Source organism: Lacerta agilis, chromosome 3 (genome assembly GCF_009819535.1).
Source record: "Lacerta agilis isolate rLacAgi1 chromosome 3, rLacAgi1.pri, whole genome shotgun sequence".
In the NCBI taxonomy this organism is placed as follows: Eukaryota; Metazoa; Chordata; class Lepidosauria; order Squamata; family Lacertidae; genus Lacerta; species Lacerta agilis.
In genome coordinates, this window is record NC_046314.1 from 117,436,522 (window position 1) to 117,456,769 (window position 20,248).

At 56.9% G+C, this 20,248-nt stretch overlaps 2 protein-coding genes across 8 annotated transcripts; one reads left to right on the forward strand and one right to left on the reverse strand.

Moving 5' to 3' along the window:
• Window positions 1-3,364: 3,364 nt before the first annotated feature.
• On the forward strand, window positions 3,365-19,355 carry AGBL5 (ATP/GTP binding protein like 5). 7 transcript variants are annotated; one of them, XM_033145260.1, is made up of 18 exons: window positions 3,365-3,692; window positions 4,211-4,382; window positions 5,170-5,336; window positions 6,711-6,845; window positions 7,419-7,596; window positions 8,311-8,489; window positions 8,695-9,214; window positions 9,715-9,884; window positions 10,598-10,733; window positions 10,984-11,171; window positions 12,042-12,244; window positions 12,390-12,587; window positions 13,997-14,167; window positions 15,812-15,897; window positions 16,162-16,208; window positions 16,464-16,624; window positions 18,384-18,515; window positions 18,712-19,355. In XM_033145260.1, exons 1-18 carry the CDS (start codon window positions 3,451-3,453, stop codon window positions 19,029-19,031), a joined length of 3,405 nt encoding a protein of 1,134 aa, XP_033001151.1. In that variant the 5' UTR covers window positions 3,365-3,450; the 3' UTR covers window positions 19,032-19,355. The 7 variants fall into 7 exon arrangements, with proteins under 7 accessions (XP_033001151.1, XP_033001155.1, XP_033001153.1 ...); XM_033145264.1 differs by having other exon boundaries at window positions 18,424-18,515; window positions 18,712-18,871; XM_033145262.1 differs by lacking the exon at window positions 12,390-12,587.
• OST4 (oligosaccharyltransferase complex subunit 4, non-catalytic) lies at window positions 19,306-19,947 on the reverse strand. The gene is made up of 3 exons (XM_033145268.1): window positions 19,841-19,947; window positions 19,580-19,734; window positions 19,306-19,482 (listed from the first exon to the last, which is right to left on the reverse strand). Exon 2 carries the CDS (start codon window positions 19,731-19,733, stop codon window positions 19,620-19,622), a length of 114 nt encoding a protein of 37 aa, XP_033001159.1. The 5' UTR covers window position 19,734; window positions 19,841-19,947; the 3' UTR covers window positions 19,306-19,482; window positions 19,580-19,619.
• Window positions 19,948-20,248: the final 301 nt, after the last annotated feature.

Below are 20,248 nucleotides of genomic sequence, written 5' to 3' on the forward strand. Positions count from 1 at the left end.
TCATGCGCAATAAAGGAAATATCTTTGATTACATGCTGTGCTTTGATGATTTCTCTTTGCTGGGGTCGGCCCCAATTCTTTTTTATTAAACATATTTATAAGTTGCTTTTTAGGGCAAAGCCTAGTATTGGGAGGAAAAATGACTGAGCAGCATGGCCTGTGGTTGGGGTGATGGGAGATCCAGTCTAATGATACCAAGAACAAACTTAGTTGGTCTCTAAGGTGCTACTGGAAGGAATTTTTTATTTTGTTTTTATTCCTGGTCTTATTAACAATTCAGTCTGCACCTTAAGATCTTCACAGCTTAATCTTTTATCAAACCACATTCCTTTTCTACAGAGGAAATGTGACATAGAAAAATTATGTTCAGTTCAAAGGCAACACTTTTGTTGGGAAAATAGAACGAAAAAAGATTCTTGGCATTCAGAACTTCCTTGATTGCTTAAAACTTTAATGGTTGAAACAATTAGAACATGCATTTTGTTGCCACACCCCAGGTGTAAAATTCAACCAGCAGACACAGAAACCTCTCCGTGATAAATTATAACCGTCTCTGAAATAGCTAGAGAAAGGCTTTTGCAGACCCAACCCGCAATAGAGCTCTTACAGGGCAAGCTGTTGATTCCTCTCTTAAAGCACTCGCCCCCCCCCCCTAAGTCTCCCAATGTAGAAAAGGACCTTTGCAGAGCATCAGTTTGATCCCATGCTCATTCTTCTGTCCAGACTCCAGAGCAAATGTAAAAGGCAAGATTTATACCTCGGGTATGACCCCTTTGCTTGTAAATCTCTCCACTGACAACCTGCTAATGGAAGACATTCAATCGGCGTGCCATGTTCTTCCCCTGGCAGTCTGAAGCAACCTTTCCTGATTTCCTGATTTGGTATCTGAAGAAGTGTGCATGCACACGAAAGCTCATACCAGGAACAAACTCAGTTGGTCTCTAAGGTGCTACTAGAAAGAATTTTCGATTTTGTTCTTTCCTGATTCCGTGAATGCGACTCTTCTCCCTCCGCATCCTCCCCGCGGCTCCTCCCTGGCTGGACTGAGACGCCACGTGCTGCCCCGGCACTTTATACCCTCGGCAGACACCTTAGCCCCGCCCCCTCGCGCAGTCACGTGGCTCAGCACGCTGGGCGGCCTCCCCGCTCCAAAGACGGCACCTCCCACCGCGCGGTTCCCATGGCGACCAAACAGTTCCCCGGAAGGCGGCGCGGCCAGCCAATGGCGCGTCGCGTTGCTATGGAGAGGGCTGGCGGGCCAATGGCGCGCCGGGGTGATGGTGGGCGTGAGCTGCGACCAATGCGCGGCGGCCTTCTTGTTGCCTGGGCAACGGGGCGAGGGAAGGGCTGGCCTGGCCCGGGGCCCCTGGCGGCGGCGGAGACTGACTGAGGCTGAAGCTGAGGCAGGTCGGTGGGGCGGTCGGTTGGAGGGAAGCAGCGGGGCGGGCCAGGGCCGCATGCAAATGAGGGTCGTGACGGGGAGCGCCAGGCTCGGTGGCCCCGCCCCTTCGCTCCCTCCCCCCCCCCCGTGGGAGGAGGAGGAGGCAGGCAGAGGGGCGACAGCAGACCCCAGCCCACCTCTGGGCGAGGCCCTCCAGCTCGCGCGCCCGACCTACGGTGCCCCCCCCCACTCACACCCCGTGAAGGCGCCAGGCCCCCTCCGTCGCTCCCTCTGGGTGCTGCCAGGAAAGTGCAGGTAGACTGCCCCTGGGCAGGGAGGCTCCGCTTTCGACTGGGCTTCCTAGGACCTGCCGCCCGCCCGCCCGCCCGCCCGGAGGAAGCTCCCTGCCGCCTTTCCCCAGCCTCGTTGACCCCTCCCCCCAGTTATGATGTCAAGAGGAGAGGGAGCCCCTTCCTCCCCCCCCCCCGCCCTAGTTCCAAGCCCCTTTTGCCGCCTCTGCTCATCCTCTCCCCACCCTAGGGGGAAAAAACAGCAATAATAAAAGCTCCAAGCGGCGCAGCCTTTCCTCGCGGGAGAATTTCTCCATCCCGCCGATCCATTTCCGTTGCCCTTTTCTGAAACTTTTCCAGCAGCCCCGCAGTGCTCTGCTTAAAAGGCACAGCGACCCGAACTGTGCATCGTGTTCGCTGTGTCCTTTTGGCAAAGTGGATACTGGCAGGTTTGTTTCCAGCCTCCTTCCTATTCCTGATTATATTTTTTCCACGGTTGCTGCAAACCAGGCTGATGTTTTCATTTTGTTGTCCCAGGACAACTTAAGCCTGTTACCTGATTAGCTGCTGCAAATTCTGGCACTTTCAGTATATACGCAGTTAAGGGGTTTTGCCCTGAGGTGCATCATAGAATCATAGATTGTGGAGTTGCAAGGGACCCTGATGATCATCTAGTCCAACCCCTCAGTTTCATAGCTCCTTGCACTGAGCTGGATTTGCTATTTTGCGGCCCATCTAGCCGGTGCTCACAATGATGCTGGTGGCTGCTCAAGGTTCCTACTGCTGTCCCTACCCCCAACACTAGGGACCCAGCAGACCCTGCTTCCCCGTGACATGTTGTCCCCGGGGTGCTGCCAGCCAAGCAGCCAGACCTGTGCCATTCCAGGGTCTCCTCCTTGGAAACACCAGCTGAGCCTTCTGGCTGGGCAGCCTTCTTGTCTTCCTTTTTGGCAGGCAGGGTGCCCCCTTGAGCACCTGATTTCCTTTCTAAGCTGAGCCTGGGGGCCAGAGAGTAAGAGGAGCAGGAGGTGGCCCTGCTGGTGATGCTGGTGATGATGATAGTTGTTGTGGTGATGATGGCACAATGGGCCTCTTGCAAGAAGTCTCGCTATTGGCGTGTCATTTTCATTCTGGCCCAGTCCTAGAGACCAGTGGGGAGGGAGAGGGGAAAGGGGGTGATGGAGGCTGCCCAGACACTCAAATAGTCCCCAACATCAAAGAGTTGGCCTTGTTTCCCTGGGTGATGTTCTGTATCTAGGTGCTGCTGGACAAAGAGGTTGCTTTGGTAAGCCTGCTCTCCACAGCAGGTAAATGGCCAAGGGTATGTGTTTATGCTTTTGTATTCTGGAGTGTGTAGTGGTTTCTCCCACCCACCCCAGTGCAGCTGCAACAAATCCTTTTTTGGGGGGGTTTCAACACTTCCCTTGTTGTGCTTAGGAAGCCCTTGAAGGGAATTGTCTTTTGCTTTTGCAGTACTTGGAGTGTGCCAGAAAAACATCTCAGGGGGGTGGGAGAAGAAGGAAAGAGAAGATGGGCTTTGTGACTGGCAAGGCCAGAAATAGACTCGTGGGATTTTCCCCTTAACTTTTGAGACTGTGGGCTTCCTCTCCTAGCAGCCTTCTTCCACTAGCAGGATAAAGAAACTGGATTCATTCTGCAGCAAAGAGGGGAGGAATTGTGCGTACAAAATACAGCTCTTCTCTTCTCCCCGTAGGAAATCCTCAGAATCACCTGTTGCAAAGAGGAGAATGAGCCCACTCTGCTGCCAGCGAGGTTACGATGGAGGTGCGCTGTGGTGGCCTCTTGTTCAGCTCCAAGTTTGACTCGGGGAACTTGGCTCATGTGGAGAAGGTGGAGCACCTGGAGGGGGATGGGGACGGTGTCGGGAATGGCGGCAGCGGCAGCAGCAGCACCTCTGCTACCTCAATGGTGTTTGGCACCTCCCTCCCTGTTGCTGACTACGAGTTCAATGTGTGGACCAAGCCGGATTGCGGAGACACAGAATACGAGAATGCAAACAGGTAAAGGAGGTACCAGCCCTCTGTGAGGTCTTGCTAGGCACCAGGCATGGGGCTGTCAGGTAAGGCCTTTCTTGCCCAGGTCTTTACACCAGCCCTCGTCTCACCTCCCCTTTGGAATTGGAAGTACTGAAACTTCTCGGGCTGTTGCTTCCAAAGTCTTCCTCCAAATGGAAGATAACATTGCCTGTGGCATTAGGCAGCCACTAACCCCATGGCAAAGCTGTGTTGTTGTTGTTGTTGTTGTTTTTTAAAAATGCTGCTCCTTCTGCTGCCCCTTGCCAAGGCATGCCTGACCCTGGCTCTCTGCTTGCCTGATGCTGCAAAGGTCTTGTGGCTGGCTCCTTCCTGTGTGAGGCATGGCAGCTTTGCAAAGGGCACCCAGGATGGAGTGTTGGGAGGTTGCATAGCAAATGAGACACGTCCACCTGGCCTCTCAGGTCAGAGGTGGAGAGGGCTTTGGGCTGATGGGGGGGGGCAGGACCCCTGCCTGACTACTCCTGGTTGCCTTCACTCCCCAGATCCTGGTTTTACTTTAGCGTGAGGGGCGGAGTCCCAGGCAAGCTGATCAAGATCCACATTGTGAACATGAACAAGCAGACCAAGCTGTACTCGCAGGGGATGGCCCCCTTGGTCAAGACAGTGCCCATCAGGCCTCGTTGGGAGCGCATCCGTGAGCGGCCTGCCTTTGAGGTATCTCTTGGACAAGACCCTTGGGGAAGGACGTTGGACTGGTGTGGGCACGGCCTGTGAAAGCAGCGTGTCACGGGAAGGGCTTGGCTTTCCCTTGTGGGGAGGACGTGGACCTCTGTGAGCCAAGACCAGCTTTGGGATGCAAATGGCTGGAGAAGGAGGGGAGCAAGGAGATTTCCAGGCTCCAGTCAGTGGAGTTCTGACATTTTGGCTCCCCTGCCTGAAGTCTTCTTCCATCGTCCTTCCAAGGGACCAGAAAGTTGTTTTCTTGTGTTTATTTGTGTGAGAAAAAGTATGTGAGCTGCCCAGAAAGGTGAGCTAGACTCCAGATTCTGTATGCCAGACTTCTGTTTGGCTCCCTACTGTCATGCCAGCAAGCAACGGCATGACATTGAGGCTGGCACTGAAGGCGGCACCTGGCCTACACCGTCCTACTAGCAAGAGTCACAGATGTTAGCCAGGATAATTCCCCTCTCTGCCTCATCTTGCCCTGGCCCCTTGAACGGGCTCTGAGCAGCGAAATGACCCTCTCCCGACAACAGGCTTGTGTTATGACCCTGCCACAAAAGTGTAGGGCAGAGTGCTGAAGGTCAGGAGACCCGGCAGGTGGGCTTGCCAAGTATCTGATTCAGGTGGTGGCAGAGAGAGAGCAAAGACTCTTCAGCCCGGCCCTGAACCACAGCAGGCTGCGAGTGTTGATTGATGTCTGTCAAGCTCCAGCCACAAGGATTATGCCTGCGCAATGGCCACTCAGTGCCCGTTTTGCCTCTTCCTTTTTCCCGTACAGATGGTGGAGACCCAGTTTGTCCTCTCTTTCGTGCACCGCTTCCTGGACTGCCGAGGTGCCACCACCTTCTTTGCCTTCTGCTACCCCTTCTCATACACAGAGTGCCAGGAAATGTTGGCACAGCTGGATGCCCACTTTGCAGAGTGCAAGCACCTCTCTGCTAGCAGGTGAGCCTGGCCTCTGACACATGGCTGCCATCCTCCTCTCCGCCCCCCAACCCCCACCCACTTGGTCACTCCACACCGGCTCCTGTGAAGTTGGCTGGGCCAAAACTCCTTAGGTGTTAGATAGGGCACTTTAGGCTGTTTGGGGACTTTTCCAGATCCTTGGTTGGACTGTGGGTCTCTCCCAGGGTTCTGTGTCATGTCAAAGATCCTAGCGGGGACTTTATGTCTGTCTCCCTTTTGGTGCGGACTCTGGCACTGCCTGGAACACTTGGCTCCTTTCCCACCTGTGCTTGTTTGCAGTTCCTTGGTAACCGTCCCCAGGAGCTCCCTTCGGCCCTTTCCTTCCTAGCTCCCTGCCCCCCCCCCGCCCCCCGCTCCTGAAAGCACTCAGGGGACAGAGCGGCTTTTGCACAAATGCTGCCTTATTTCTGCTGGTTTCTGCTGTGTTGCCTTTTCCCCAGCTGGCTGTTGTTTGAAGATGTCTTTTGCTGTATGTGTTTAGTTGTTCTGTGTTGTTCAGGATGCTTTCTTTAATGAGAGAAGAGGGCTCTGGATTCTTTCCACCAAAGTGGAGCCTGCAGGAGCCCTCCTGGGCTGGGGCTCTTCCTGGGCAGCTGCTTTCCTTTGGCCTCTGTGGCCACCCCTTGCGTTGGCAGCACTTGCGGGCAGAAGAATAGCCCTCCTGGGAAAGGGCCTCTCTAGTCCTGAAATGGCTAGGCAGAGCCTCCTTGGCAGCCTGGATGCAGGGCATGAATGGAACAGCCATTGCTGGGTGGCGTGAGGGACACGGCTGGTCTGCCTCCGAGCAGTGCGGATTTCTTCTTAGTTATCTGAACTCACTGCCCTAATTCTCCATGACCTGGTCAAGTCTAAAGGAGTATTCCTTAGGCAAACTGAGCGTTGCGTGAAGGAAGGTCTGCTCAGCCTGAGCGAAGGGGCTGCTGGGGCCTGCAAGCTGCCTGCCCTTGTATATCTGCAGTGGCCACTGCTAGCCTAGCCTAGCCTAGCGGCAAGGACAGAAGCCAGAGTGGCAGCTGCAGGGCCCTGTCTAGACAGACCAGCTGGCGAGGCCAGGGACTCTGCCCCTTTGCCAGCCTTGGGCATTTGCGCTTCCTGTGTTGCTCTCCAAGATATCTGGCATGGGGGATCCAAGGGCAAGGCTGGTCTGCATGGGAAGAGGATCCCCACCCCACTGTTCCCACCTTCTCACCTGAGGCTGCCTTGGTCAGGGAGGCGGGGAGAAGCTCATTTGGTCTGCTGTTGTTGAGGGAGGCAGGGTTGTGGAGACAGAACCAGTGAAGGGGGTGGGGGGATGGTCAGGAGAAGGCAGAAAGACCCTCCCTTGCCCATCTAAACTCATGTCCAACATTATAGCACAGTTAGTCGGAAGGCAGGTGCGGACTCTAGGAAGGCTGAGGGGAAGCTGCGACCCACCGCCCACAGAGCAAGGAAATGCCCTAAAGGAGGACGTGCAAAGGGGAGGAAGGAGGCCCCGCTTCGGGGGACACCGTAAGTGCTTGCTTTGGTACCCTTGCAAGATCCAGGTGGCCCCACTGACGGGGGAGGAGCGCCCCAGGTGCAAAGTCAGGGGGAGGGAGGAGAAGAGGACAGAGAGCCAGTGTGGTGTAGTGGTTAAAAGCGGTAGACTCGTAATCTGGGGAACTGGGTTTGCGTCCCCGCTCCTCCACATGCAGCTGCTGGGTGACCTTGGGCTAGTCACACTTCTCTGAAGTCTCTCAGCCCCACTCACCTCACAGAGGGTTTGTTGTGGGGGAGGAAGGGAAAGGAGATTGTGAGCCGCTTGGACACCCCTTTGCGTAGTGATAAAGCGGGATATCAAATCCAAACTCCTCCTCTTCTTCTTGCAACAGGGGTGCGGGAATGAGCACAAGGGAAGATCAGGCAACAAAGATCCTTGGGATCTTGGAGTGGGAATCAGATCCTGGGTGGGGAAAGAAGAGGCTTCCTTGCATGCTGGGCAGGCGAAGGGGAGTCTGTGGGAAAGAAAAAAGAAAGAGTCTTTAGAAGCCAATCTTCCTTCTGGCTGGGAGAAAAGCAGGCTGCTCTGCTCTCTACCTGCAGCTCCCTGGACTCCATCTACTACCACCGGGAGCTGCTGTGCTACTCCCTGGACAAGCTGCGTGTGGACCTGCTCACCATCAGCTCCTTCCACGGCCTGCGGGAGGAGAGGGAGGCCCGCCTGGAGAAGCTCTTCCCGGACAAGCACACACCCCGGCCCCACAGCTTCGTGGGGAAGAGAGTGAGTTGGCTGCTGCTGCCCATGTGGGGAGCATGGGGCTTGGGCAACACGGCCTGCCCTTGTTTCTGGACAGCTCTGGACACAAGCAGAAGCCCTTTTGGCCCACATTGCCTCAGGCAGGCACCTCAACGCCATCCTTCCTGGTTTGCCTCTTGAGCAACTTCCTTGCTGTCTGTGCTTTTCTCTGTAACCGCTGCCCCAGTTTCACCCACCCACCCTTTCTGATTTCTGCCTCCTTCCTGCTCTGCTTTGGCTCATCATGCCTCGGCGTCTTTGTCTCATAGGTCTTTGTCCCTTCCCTGTTTCCTCTCTGTCTTCCTGACCATCCACATGTGCTTCCTTCTCCTGCCTGCCACCCTCTTGCCTTCCTCCTGATCTGGGCCATCCCCAGCTCTGCTCTTCTTAAACAGAGCATGGAAAACCCCCTTTAAAGCTGCCTCTCCCAAGTTCAGATCTGTCATCCTGCCGCTTTTTCTTTCCTTCTGCTCCTCTTCCCCCTTTCCTTTTGGCGAGGCTGCAGGCGGGAGCGAGCTCCTTCTAACTGATGCATGGGGATAACCAGTTCCCAAGGGATGTGGAAATAAATCACCACACAAGCGGATGGGTGGGCAGGAGGCAGGCCTGTTGTGGTGGTTTGAGAGGAGCACCCCGGAAGACGTCCAGTTTGGGAAAGGAGCAGATCACCCCCCCCCCTCTCTCTCTCTGCCCCAGCAGGTGTTCTTCCTAAGCAGCAGGGTGCACCCGGGAGAGACACCCTCCAGCTTCGTCTTCAACGGGTTCCTGGAGTTCATCCTCCGTGAAGAGGACCCTCGGGCCCAGATGCTGCGCCGCATGTTTGTCTTCAAACTCATCCCCATGCTGAACCCGGACGGAGTGGTGCGGGGCCATTACCGGTGAGCATAAGCACAGAGGGGTGGCCAGCCCCAACTCAAGTCCTCTCCCACCCCCAACCCATCTCAAGGGAGCGTGGGCCCAGAGGTGGTGGCTGGTGCTTGTCTCTTCCTGCCTGAGCCACCCAAGCGACTGCACTCAGTACCCAGGAGGAAGGCGTCCTTTCCCAGCGTGGCTGACCCCCCTGGCCCCTTCTCTTCCCCACAGGACAGATTCTCGTGGCGTGAACCTCAACCGCCAGTATCTGAACCCTGACATTGATCTGCACCCGGCCGTCTACGGGGCCAAGGCCGTCATGCTCTATCACCACGTCCACAACCGCGTTCAGCCGGGCTCGCCCGACTGGCGGGCCTGCGTCCCTCCCCTCGGCACCAAGGCTGCCAACCAGCGCTCCACCCGCAACTGCCCTCCCAGCGAGGAGGCCCCCCTCTCTGAGCTGGAGAAGGCCAACAACCTTCGCAACTGTCCCAGGGATGCTGGCGTCCCCTCGCCTCAGGACCAGGAGCCCTCAGAGGCACCAGGGAGCAAGGACCAGGATGTCTGGATCCTCCCGGAAGACCTGCCTCCCACACTCTGCGAGGAGGAAGCCGAGGTCCGCTCTCCTCCCGCCCCAGAAGCCATCCCACCGCAGCAGAGTGGCCTGGCCTACTACGTTGACCTGCACGGGCACGCCTCCAAGAGAGGGTGCTTCATGTACGGGAACAACATCTTCGAAGAGGCTCACCAGGTGAGGAGGAAGAGGAGAGCAGCCGGAGGTCCGTGAGTCAACAGTGGGCAAGAAGGGGGTGGGAGGGGAACCCACGGTCCCAGGCTGGAGGTGTTTGAAGATCCCCCTTCCAAGTCCAGCCGAGGCTCTAGTGCCTTGGAAAGAGCAACAGCTACTGCTGCTGTGCTTTTTTCTCTGACTTCCTCCCCTTCTTGGGTGTCTCCATTTGGTCTGTGGAGCCTCAGCCTTTTCCCCTCCTGGCCTCTATCATTTGCTGCCTGGGATCCCAACTCCATCAGCTGCATTGTGCCTGCTCCCTTCTGCGCATGCCCAGCCAGCTGTTGTGTTGGCCTTGTGGCAGGAGGTTGAGCTGGGCTGGAGACGGGCAGCTGTCCGCTGGGGGTGGCTGCTGAGTAGCACTGGGGACTCTGCTGGTGTCAGTTTCATTGGGTGAGCTCAGCTCGCTATGCCTGAGCGTAGGTGAGAAACGGCAGCCCCAACCTCTCTGGTCGATCTTGCAGGTTGAAAACATGCTCTTCCCCAAGCTCATCGCAATGAACTCTGCTCACTTTGATTTTGCGGGCTGCAACTTCTCCGAGAAGAACATGTACGCCAAGGACAAGCGGGACGGGCAGTCGAAGGAGGGCAGCGGGCGTGTGGCCATCTACAAGGCCTTGGGCATCATTCACAGGTGAGCAGAGGACACAGCCTCACCGGCAGACCAGCCACTTACGCCTTCAGACAGCTTCAGAGTATGAAAGATTCTGCCTCCGTAAAGAGAGACCCCTTCTAGATCAGCTCAGAGCTGATTTGGACCATGGAATAAATGTGGTTGGGAGCATCAGTCCCCACCTCCTTTGAGATCCTGGCAGAATAAGACAGCCGGGGAGAGTTGGGTGGCCAAAGTAGTTTTGTATCCATAGTGGCAGTGCTGGCTGAGGGCAGGAGTGATGGATGAGGCCCAGTTCATTGTGGATCAGAGTCCGCATTTGGGCAGAGGTAGAGTGTGTTGGTTAGGGTGGTTATATTCCGACCTGTCTTCCTGGCCTGGGGGCAGCGGGGCCTCCTTCTCCTCTTTCTCCTCCTCCTCGGTCCAAAGTTAGTCCTCTTCCCCTCCACCGTTCAGGCCTGATACTTGCTGGTTCCTAAACACTGCCAGGTGGAAATGTCTTTCATCCTTCCAGGTTGCTTCTTGGTGGGGGATCAGTTTAAAAAGGAGGGGGGGGGGAGCCTGTGGTGAGCATGTCAGTGGAGCTGGGTGTCCACAGGAACACGTTTCATTGATAACTTTCACAAGAATTGAATTGCTGTCTTTTAAACTGTCAAAAGTGTGCTTTTGTAACACGCATAGAGACATTTACAGGAGGCAACCTATAACCCCCCCCCCCCCCCCGTTCCTTCTAGCTACACGCTGGAGTGCAATTACAACACGGGACGGTCTGTCAACGCAGTTCCAGCCGCTTGTCATGATAACGGGCGGGCAACCCCCCCTCCTCTGCCAGCATTCCCCTCCAAATACACAGTGGAGCTCTTTGAGCAGGTATCAGCCTCCCCCCCCTTTATTAGATGAGCTTTGTGCGGGTGTCAGTGGGTGCATAATTTCAAGGACTTGCCCCTGAGCCGGATGGGGCCTCCCTGAGTGGTTTTGGCCAGGCAAAAGGAGGCTGCCTTGGCCACTGCAGCAGCAGCAGGAGCAGGTCTTCGTCTCTTAGCTGTGTTGACTGCAAGCGCTGTGAATTTGCCTGGGGGGTCACAGGGCTCAGGGCTTGCTGGTGTCTCTCTGTGCCCAGGTGGGAAGAGCGTTGGCCATCGCAGCGCTGGACATGGCCGAATGCAACCCCTGGCCCCGGATCGTCCTTTCCGAACACAGCTGCCTTAGCAACCTTCGTGCCTGGATGATGAAGCATGTGCGCAGCATGAGGGGCGTGGCCGGCTGCTCCCGGAGGAAGGGGGCCAAGACTCCTCCCAAGGGGACCATGTATGGAGGCTGGGGCTGGGGAGAGGCTGGTGGGGTGATGCCAGGGCTCCCAGGGTCCCTTCCGACAGGCCTTCCTGCTCTAGGCAGGATGCAGGACCTTGGCTTATGTCCCACACGCCCCTCCCTGTTGCTCTTCTGCTCCTGCTGCCGCCAAAGCCTCAGGAGGAGGAGGAGAACCAGAGCTAACCTTTTGCCAAGCATGCCAGTAGAGCTGGCGGAAGCCCCTCTCCCCAGAGGATGATAGCAGGAATTACTGCTAAATCTCATTTTTGGGTGGCCCACTCAGTCACCTTCAGGCCTGATGACAGGTTGCGAGGCTTGAAACAGCAGTTTTCAAATGGGACAGGCATGTCTTAGTATGGAGGGGGCAGGCTTGGTCTGAAGCATAGCATTGGACCCGCCAGATTTTGCAGAAAGAAGCCTCCTTTTCCCTAGCCTTGGTTCCCTGTGGTTGGCTTCAGCAGGGGCCAAAGAGGACCCATTTTACCCTTTTGGAACCTGCGTGGGATAAATGCCCCCCACCACAGTGATGGCTGGCAGCATACAACTCCACGGATTTAAATATTGGAGGGGGAAGGGAGAGAATGTGCATTTGTGCCCATTGCCCACGTACATTTCCAGCAGGATAGAGGGACTGTGAGGTTGGGCTAAAGGGTAGATCTTGAGGAGGGATGGTGTGGTGTTGCAAGACAGAGTAAATGATGGGTGCCTGGGGAGGGGGGGCGGATCCCCACCAGTGCCCCTATTCAGACACGCTGAGACACGAAACCTGGTGCGTCAGAGGCTGCCGCCTCTTGGGCCACCTCACAGGGTGGGCGCACTGGGTTTCTGCCCCGGCGTTGACGCCCTCCCTTTGGCCTTCCCTCCCAGCGGGGTCTCTGCCTCCAGCTCTGAAAACTCCCTCTGCCGGGGCCGCAGCTTCAGCAACGGGAGCAGCAGCAACCAGCAGGCCCCGTCCCCGCAGGTCAAGACCTCGCCCAGCTTCGCCTTCAGCTGCCCCCACCCTGACGGCCCCCTGGGCATGGGCCAGGGGCCTCAGAGAGGTGCCTCGAGGGTGCTGGCGCTCGTGCGAGGTAAGCTCTGCGGAGGATCCGTGCTGGGCGCAATCCGGAGGATCTGGGAGTGGCTGCGCTGGCAGAAGTGACGGCCTTCCAAGAACCTCGCCTTTTCTCTTTCTTTCTTTCTGTCTCTCCCTCCCTCTTTCTCGTGAAATAAAAGTGTTCCACAATAGATCTCAGTCATCCTGTGAGAGCTGGCCCCCAGTCAACCCGAACCCCCCGCCCTGCTCTCTGAACCGAGGGGAATCCCAGGCTTCAGGGGACCTGTGGGGGTCTTATGTAGAGCGCTGGGCAGAGGCCTGTGCTGCTGCTGCTGCTGTTGCTGCTACTGGTGGCACCACTCCTGAGGAAGCGGCAGGTGAGCTGGTCCTGCAGGGAAGGAGGGAGCTCTCCAGCAGCAGGGCGCCTGCTAGGGAGGGGGGGTCCTCTTTTCCAGCCCCTGTGGAGGTTTCCAGGCCAGCCACCATGTGGCAGTGGGTCACATTCCTCTCCCACGCTTCCTGCAAGAAGCTCAGGGTGCTTCCATGAGGCGAGGCGAAGCCGTTTCCCTCGGGCTCCCTGCCATTGCTCCACTGCCAGCCCCACCTGCACCAACGCCCCCTTGACGCCCCGGCTACTGCTGCTTTTCAATGGCATTGCAGATGCCACAGTAGGTGAGGCCAGCAGCAGTGTGTGTGCAATGGCAATGGCAGGGGCAGGAAAGGGGGCCGGATCTGCAGGGGGGCAGTGGCATTGAGCATTTTGCCCACAAAAACATGCTGGGCCACCCCTGGCCTGTGGGATCCTTTGTAGCCCTGCGAGGCAGATTATTCTAAGAGTAATTTGATTGAGGCTGCCCAGTGAGCTTTGTGCCCAGGCAAAGATGAGATCTTGAGCCTCTCCCTGCCAGGGGCCAACCGTCCTCCATCAGCAGCTCTGCTGCCTCCAAGGTGACCCAGCCAGCTTTCCCCATGGAGTAGCCCCCTCCCTCCCACCCACCCACAGCCAAGGAGTTCAGCCGGGGGTCCAGTGGGCTGCACCATCAGGCAAGTGCCACCTCAAGAAGAAGAGAGTGGTGTGCTGTGAAAGGAGGAAGGAGCTGGGCAAAGCACAGGCAGGCAGCTGAGCCCTAGCACTGCTGCCGAGATGACCCCCCTCTCTCTTTCCTCCTCCTCCTCTTGCTGCTGAAGGAAGGGTGGGGGCACTGAAAGAGTCTGGATAGAGAGAGGGGAAGCTTTCCGGAGGGGAAGGACTCACCACCTTGTAGCTCTGCAGGTGCAGCAACCTGCTGCTGTTCCCTGCCTCCCCCACAAGATGGGCTTCTCCCTGGGCTAAGGCTGGTTGCCCTCAAAAGGCCACATCTCCCCAGCCGAGCCACTGCCTCTCCCCGCTGCTGCGCCCCGTTCTTGGTGCTATGTGGTGCCCGACAGCCCTCCAGAATTGGCTGCCACTGTGCAGGCGTTGTCTGACGCCACAGATCTGCCCCCCCCTCCCCAAGTGAACAGAACAGCCGCGCTCTCAAGAATTGGCCTTTGTTGGAGAGAAGAGAATGGATCCCCCCCACACACACACACACCCCGGCTGCTTCTGGGCAAAATGCATAGCTGTCAACATTCCCTTTTTTGCGGGAAATTCTCTTATTCCAGCGCAAAAAAGGAAGTTTGACAGCTCTGCACAATGTGTTCAATCCCTGTGAAGGAGGGGAGGGGCATGATGGGGCCGCCCCCCACCCCCGCTGCCCCCTCCCTCGCAGAACTAGGCTTTGCCTTGTCCTTTCTCCCTGCTCAGAGTCGCGCGTCCAGGAGAAGCGCCGCCACCAGCACCAGTCCTTGCTGCGAGCCGCAGTGAGCAACATCCAGGCGCCCCCACCTCTCTCTTCTTCCACCAGGGCGGCCTCTCACCTCCAGCTGCCGACCGGCCTCAGCTCCTGCCCCCTCCCAGCCACCCTCAACGTGACAGGTGTGTGCGTATGCCTTCATTCAACCTGCCCCCCCACCCCCCGCCCAGCTTGACTAACACAAGTGGGGGCCCGTTGGCTTCTGGAGCAAGCCCAGGGCAGAGGCCGGCATGCCAGTCAAAACGCTGGCCACCTCCTGCTGGTTCTCAGGTGCCACCAATGCAAGCTGAGTCAGGCGAGAGGGAAGCAGCAGGAGCAGGGGACTTCTTGCCTTCCTTTCTCTTGCCAAAAGTCCCCAGTAGTCAGTTGCGAGGTGGTGATAAAAGAATTAGGGACCCAAGGTGTATATTTCTGATCTTAATAATTTCAAAGGCGTAGAAGCGAATTCTTACTGCACCGGGGCCTGCCTCCCAGTTCCTGCTCTTTCCCAGCACAGCCCCTGACTCTGCTGCGTCTTGCTTGGGCGCCCCGGCAGGAGCAGAGCTTAACCCTTGGTGCCGCTTCTATCCGTGGCTTGTTTACCCCGGGGAAGAGAAGGAAAGGCAGGCAGACAGACAGGAGAGGTGCCTTCAGAGAGGCTTGCGGATGATGCCTCTTCTCTGTTGCTCCAGGATCTGCAGGGTCTTCCTGGGAAGCAGCTTTGAGCAGAGGGTCCCCACCCGAGTCTCAGCATCACATGTTTTTAGTGATTTCTTGTTAAGTGATGCACCCTGCTTTTCACCTCATCTGGGTCTCATGCTGCTTCCAAAGTATTAAAATGTTTAATTTATTCCGTGTCTCTTTCCAGTTGTAACCCTTTAAATATGACATGGTTTGACAGTAAGTAACAGGTGTTTGAAGCTGCTTCTGCCTGCGACCCTATTAAGGATTCTGGCCAGAAAAAAAAGAAAGAAAAAAAAGAAATTTGCATTGCTGCCCAGGGACCCCTCCCAGCAACATGGGTGTTGTGAGCAGCCTTCCCCAGAGGCTGGAAGGGGTGGAGCTGCAGGGTGGAACATGAAGACACAGTGACTGAGAAAACCCAGCATTGCAACTGTATTCCCTATTAGCGTGTAAAACTCAAGCTTTTTGTTTTTTATCATTCAAAAGGGGTGGCCAGTAGTGCAGTCAGATAATGTAAAACTTTAGACTCAATGGTTTTAGAAGAGGGGGAGAAAGGGGTGTGGCAGGCTCTCCTAAGAACAGCCTGCTGGATCAGGCCAGTGGCCCATCTAGTCCAGCATCCTGTTCTCACAGTGGCCAACCCCTGAGCACAAGAGCCCTCTCCCCTCCTGTGGCTTCCAGCAAGTGGTACTTGGATGCTTTTCTGCCTCTCTGGAGCTTGGCATTCAGCCTGAGCACTTTTGCTTTTGGCTTGGCCGATTACTCTGAAGATTTGCTGACCAATAACAAGGGGAGTTCTCCATAATTTCCGGGGCTTTGGTTGAGGGTACAACCAGTCCTAGAGCCTCGTGGTATGTGCAAGGACCAACGTTCTCAGGGGATCGCCCCATCCTCCCTGACAAACCTTGGAGCTTGTGTTGCTGCTGCCTGGAGGCTGGGCAGGCAGAGGACAGCGGAAGCTGGCCCCTCCTGCCAAGGAGGGCTACCATGAACTGGCTACTGGCCTCTCTCCTTCTGCTGTGGGGCAGCACAACCCTTTGCCAGCCAATCCTTGTAACCAGAGACACTCATCTCCCTCCCTCCCTCTCTGGTTGGTCACGCAGGGCCTGGCTGCAATGGACTGCAGGAGGCAGAGCACCCCAGTGAGGAGCTGAAACCGCCCCCACCTTGTGGCCTAGCCTTGCTGCAGGTAAAGGGCAGCTGGGGGGTGGGGGGGCTGGACTCGGCTCCTAGCTTGCAGCTCGACTGCGGCCCTGAGCCAGAAGTTATGGGCAGCAGTCCTCTCTCTCTTTTGCAACCAGAAAGCAAGAGGTGACGTGGGCCTGGATCTACTTCCCTCTCCTCCCCAAATTAAGGCTCCCAGTTGCCTGTGGCTGCTCCACTGCCCCCTCACCCACTGCTCATGGCAGCCCAAGCAAGCCAGGCAGCCTCTGACTTCTCTTTCTTTGGACAGAATATTTCAAGGCGGCTGAACAGCGAGCAGCTCTCAGAGACACCCAGGTAATGGCTGCAAGACAGCAAAGAGTGAAAGCCCCAGGGGGTGGGGGTGGGGCAGAGTGTGCACTGACCTCCCTGCTGTGCTTGAGGTGGAACAGGCATGAGATCAGGAGAACAGAGCCTGCCTCGGCGGTCTGGAAGTTTATCCCTCCCCAGGGACCGAGGCAGACATTGGGGCTGCTGCTCAACATTTCCGAATTCTCTTGCCTGAATGGCTTGGCTGTTGAGCCCACGCCTAGCCTTGTGCTCTTCCCACAGGCTGGAAATACTGATGCCTCGGCCGAGCCGGATCCCCATCCGCAGGAGACCGGCTGGACAACCCCAGCATCTGCTCAGGCTTAATGACTGCAGTGATGACTCCTCCCTCAAGGTGTGGAAATATACCCCCTCACAGCTGCCAGCTCAGAGTTCCCTGCCAGGTAGGTTCCTCTGCTAAAGTGCCCGGGGGGAGGAGATTCCCTATGCCCAGGCCTGCTGGACTTCCAGAGGTGACACCGTAGGAGGCTTCAGCTCCCTCATTTCCTGGGTCAGGCAGCAGCATAAGACAAGCCTGCTGCTGGTCCAGCATCCCGTTCTCACAGTGGCAACCAGATGCCTGTGGGGAGCCTCCAAGTTACAGAGCATGTCATTCTCCCTGCAAAGCAACTAGGATGTGAGGTTGGTTTCCTAATTATTAACCATCGATGGTTTATCCTCCACGAATTCCTACACACCCAACCAGTCACTGTCTTCTACAGGAGGGGACACCTGCAGATACTATTGCACCAGGAGGTCCAATCCGTAGTGTCAGAATTGGGCTTTCAGTGTAGCAGCATCAGGCACATTTTCTTCCTTTTTTAACACAAACCTTTCAAGCGGAAGCTTTTACCCCAACTGGTATCTGTTTCAGAACTGAATGGATTTATGTATGCATTGCTTTAAACTATTTTTCTAAAGCCTTTTTTATATATGTGTTTTAGCTCTGTGTGTGTGTCTATGTGTGCGCACGCACACACACACACACACATTGTTCTGTTTGCTTTTACTGCATAGTAAACCGCTTTGGGGTGCCCTGTAGAGAAGGAACCCATAAATGGAATAAGTCATCTAGTAGTCTCCTTTTAAAGCCACCTGCAGTATTGGTGAACATCACATTTTGTAGAAGTGAATTTAGTAGTTTTAATTACATCCTGTGGGGAAATCCTTCCTATTGTTTCTCCTCAACCTGCTCTCCTGCAGTAGATTCATGGCATCCCACATTCAAAGGTTCTAGTATTAGGAGTCTGGCGGGGGGGGGCACTTTCTCCACACCATCCATTCTGTAAAACACAGGCATAGGCAAACTCGGCCCTCCAGATCATGGGCAGGGAAACTAAGGCCCGGGGGCCGGATCCGGCCTAATAACCTTCTAAATCGAGCCCATGGACGGTCCAAGAATAGTGTGTCTTTACACGAGTACAATGTGTCCTTTTATTTAAAATGCATCTCTGGGTTATTTCTGGGGCTTGCCTGGTGTTTTTACATGAGTAGAATGTGTGCTTTTATCTAAAGTGCATCTCTGGGTTATTTGTGGGGCATAGGAATTGGTTCATTATTATTATTTTTCAAAATATAGTCTGGCCTCCCACAAGGTCTGAGGGACAGTGGACCAGCCCCCTGCTGAAAAAGTTTGCTGACCCCTGCTCCAGATGTTTTGGGACTACAGTTTCCATCATCCCTGACCCACTGGTCTTGTTAACTAGGGATGATGGGGGCTGTAGTCGGAGGGCCAAGTTTGCCTATGCCTGCTCTAACATGTTCCTCCTTAGAATGGGGGTTGCAAGTTCCCAGAGCTGATGAGGCTTTTAACTTGTTCTAAACTTTCTATGGTATTACTGTATGGTTTTGTTTTATATTGTTGTAAATTGCTAGTGTATTTTAGTGATACAGAGGTATTTATTTTATAAAAAAGTGGTATCCAGCCTCATCTAGTCTAAGCAGCCTCTACTGATTCAGGAGTTCCACCATGACAGCATCCCTGGCAGGCTGCCCCTCCCCTGGCAGCCCTTTTTGCCTATCGAACACCTAATTCCTTCCAGTAGCACCTTAGAGACCAACTAAGTTTGTTATTGGTATGAGTTTTCGTGTTCATGCACACTTCTTCATGTTAGACTAACCTCCTGCGAAGCCTCCCTCCCACGTTTCCGCCTTTTCCCATAGCGGAGTTGCTCCTGCTGCTGATGGTCTGCTCTCCTTGCAGAGTTTCCGCTGGAAGTGCCAGAGCTGACAGTCACAGGTCAGAGGGAAGAGCCGCTTTTTCTGTGCAACCCTCCCAACGTCTTGCTGGACGAGGTATGGCTCCCCTGCAGCCGCTGCCCTCCCCTAGAGCCCCCGCCCTGTAGGCCGAAGAGGAGGAAGAAGAAGCCGAAGCGCGTCCACCGCAGCATAGGCAGCGGCCACCCTCCCCCTTGAAGCAGCTCGGGGGGCAGCCTTGCCCCGACGGTGACACGGCTCGCCTCCCCCCCTGAGCCAGATCTCTCTGTTGCAGCACATCCCGGGGCAAGCAGATTCCCCCCAGCTCACCTACCACAAGATCCTGTCTTTCTGCACAGAGGCCTGATCCGCCAGGGGGGCCGGAGCAGCTGCGGCCAACCAGTTCCAGCGCCTCCGCAGCCGCCCCACAGCACGCCAGCGACACGCCGACAACAACGCCTCCCCCCGTGGTGTGCCAGAGACAGCCCGAGACACGCTCCCCGCTGGCGTCTGGCGAGCGCTCACCCCGGCCTCCCCCCAGCCCTCCCCCCCGCCCCTGCCCCTTCAAGCCCAAGCTGCTCTTTGGGACGCGGCAGCCGATGGTCCTGGCTCTGAGCCCCCTCCCCGCCTACGAGGGCCCCTCGCCACTCTCTCCTCGCGGCGGCCAGCTGCACAAGGCACCGCCCAGGGCCTAGCTCTGCTCCCCGGGATTCATCTCCTCTGCCCTGCGGACCAGCTGGCCCCGCTCCGCCACGCTGGCCTGGCAAGGCGCCCCCAGGAAAGGCCAGCCTCGCCCTCGCCCCCCGCCCGCCCACCAGGCCCTTTCTGCAGCAGCTGTGTACATAGTTGGTTACTGGCTCGGAAGCTATTTTTTGACATGAGATTTGTCTTGTGAACACGTTTCTATTAATAAATTTCGTTTGACAAAATGAAACAAAAGCAACCAGCGGGCGTCATTGCCGGCGTCTGCAGGGGCCGCGCGGAGCCGGAGGAGCGTCAGGGGGGCGTCGGGTGGGGGGCGTCGCTCCAGCCATGGCTTCCTGCTTGGCGGCGGCTGCTGCTGCTTCTGGAGGTGGGAAAGAAACGGGGAGAGGTGAGGCCGGGGGGGGGGGCGCTTTCCGGCGAGGCCTCCCCCGCCCCCTCCTCCTTCCCCCCAGCGGTACCTGTCCTGCTGCCGCTGCCGCTGCTCCTCCTCCCGGGGCGTCACTCCTGCTTCTTGGGGTTGTTGACGGCCACGTAGTGGTAGAGGACGACCAGCAGGAAGAGCGAGACGCCCAGCATGTTGGCGAAGATGGCCAGCTGCACGTCCGTCACCATCCTAGCGGGGGGAGGGGGGGAGGGAGGGAAGGAGAGAGTCAGGCGAGGGAGGGAGGGAGGGAGGGGGGGCGGCGGAGGGGGGGGCGGCGGAGGCCGAGGCTGCTCACCTGGCGGATCCCGATCCCTCGCGCTCTCGGCCGGCGGTCGCGGAGACACGTCCTCCCAGCTCCAGCCGCGGTGCCTTGTGGGAAGCGCGCCGGACTTCCGGCGGCGCTCTGCCCCTCGCCTGCTCTATGCAGACAGGGGACGATCTTCTAGCTAGCCCATGCTCTCGCTCTCCCCTCCGCTCTGGCCCTCGGCTACTCTATGCTCCGCCTCTCTCTCTTTCGCCGAGCGGCGGCAGCGGCGCCCCCTGCGGGCAGAGCCTGGCAGCGCTCTTCGTCTCCCTGCCGGGCGAAGGAGGCGCGGCTCTGGGGCGCCCCCTGGCGGACACGGGAGGAGGAGGCGAGGGAAGGGAACGGGGCTTCCCGCCGCGCGCCCTTCCCGGCCCCGAGTCCCCCTTCAGGCGTGGGTCG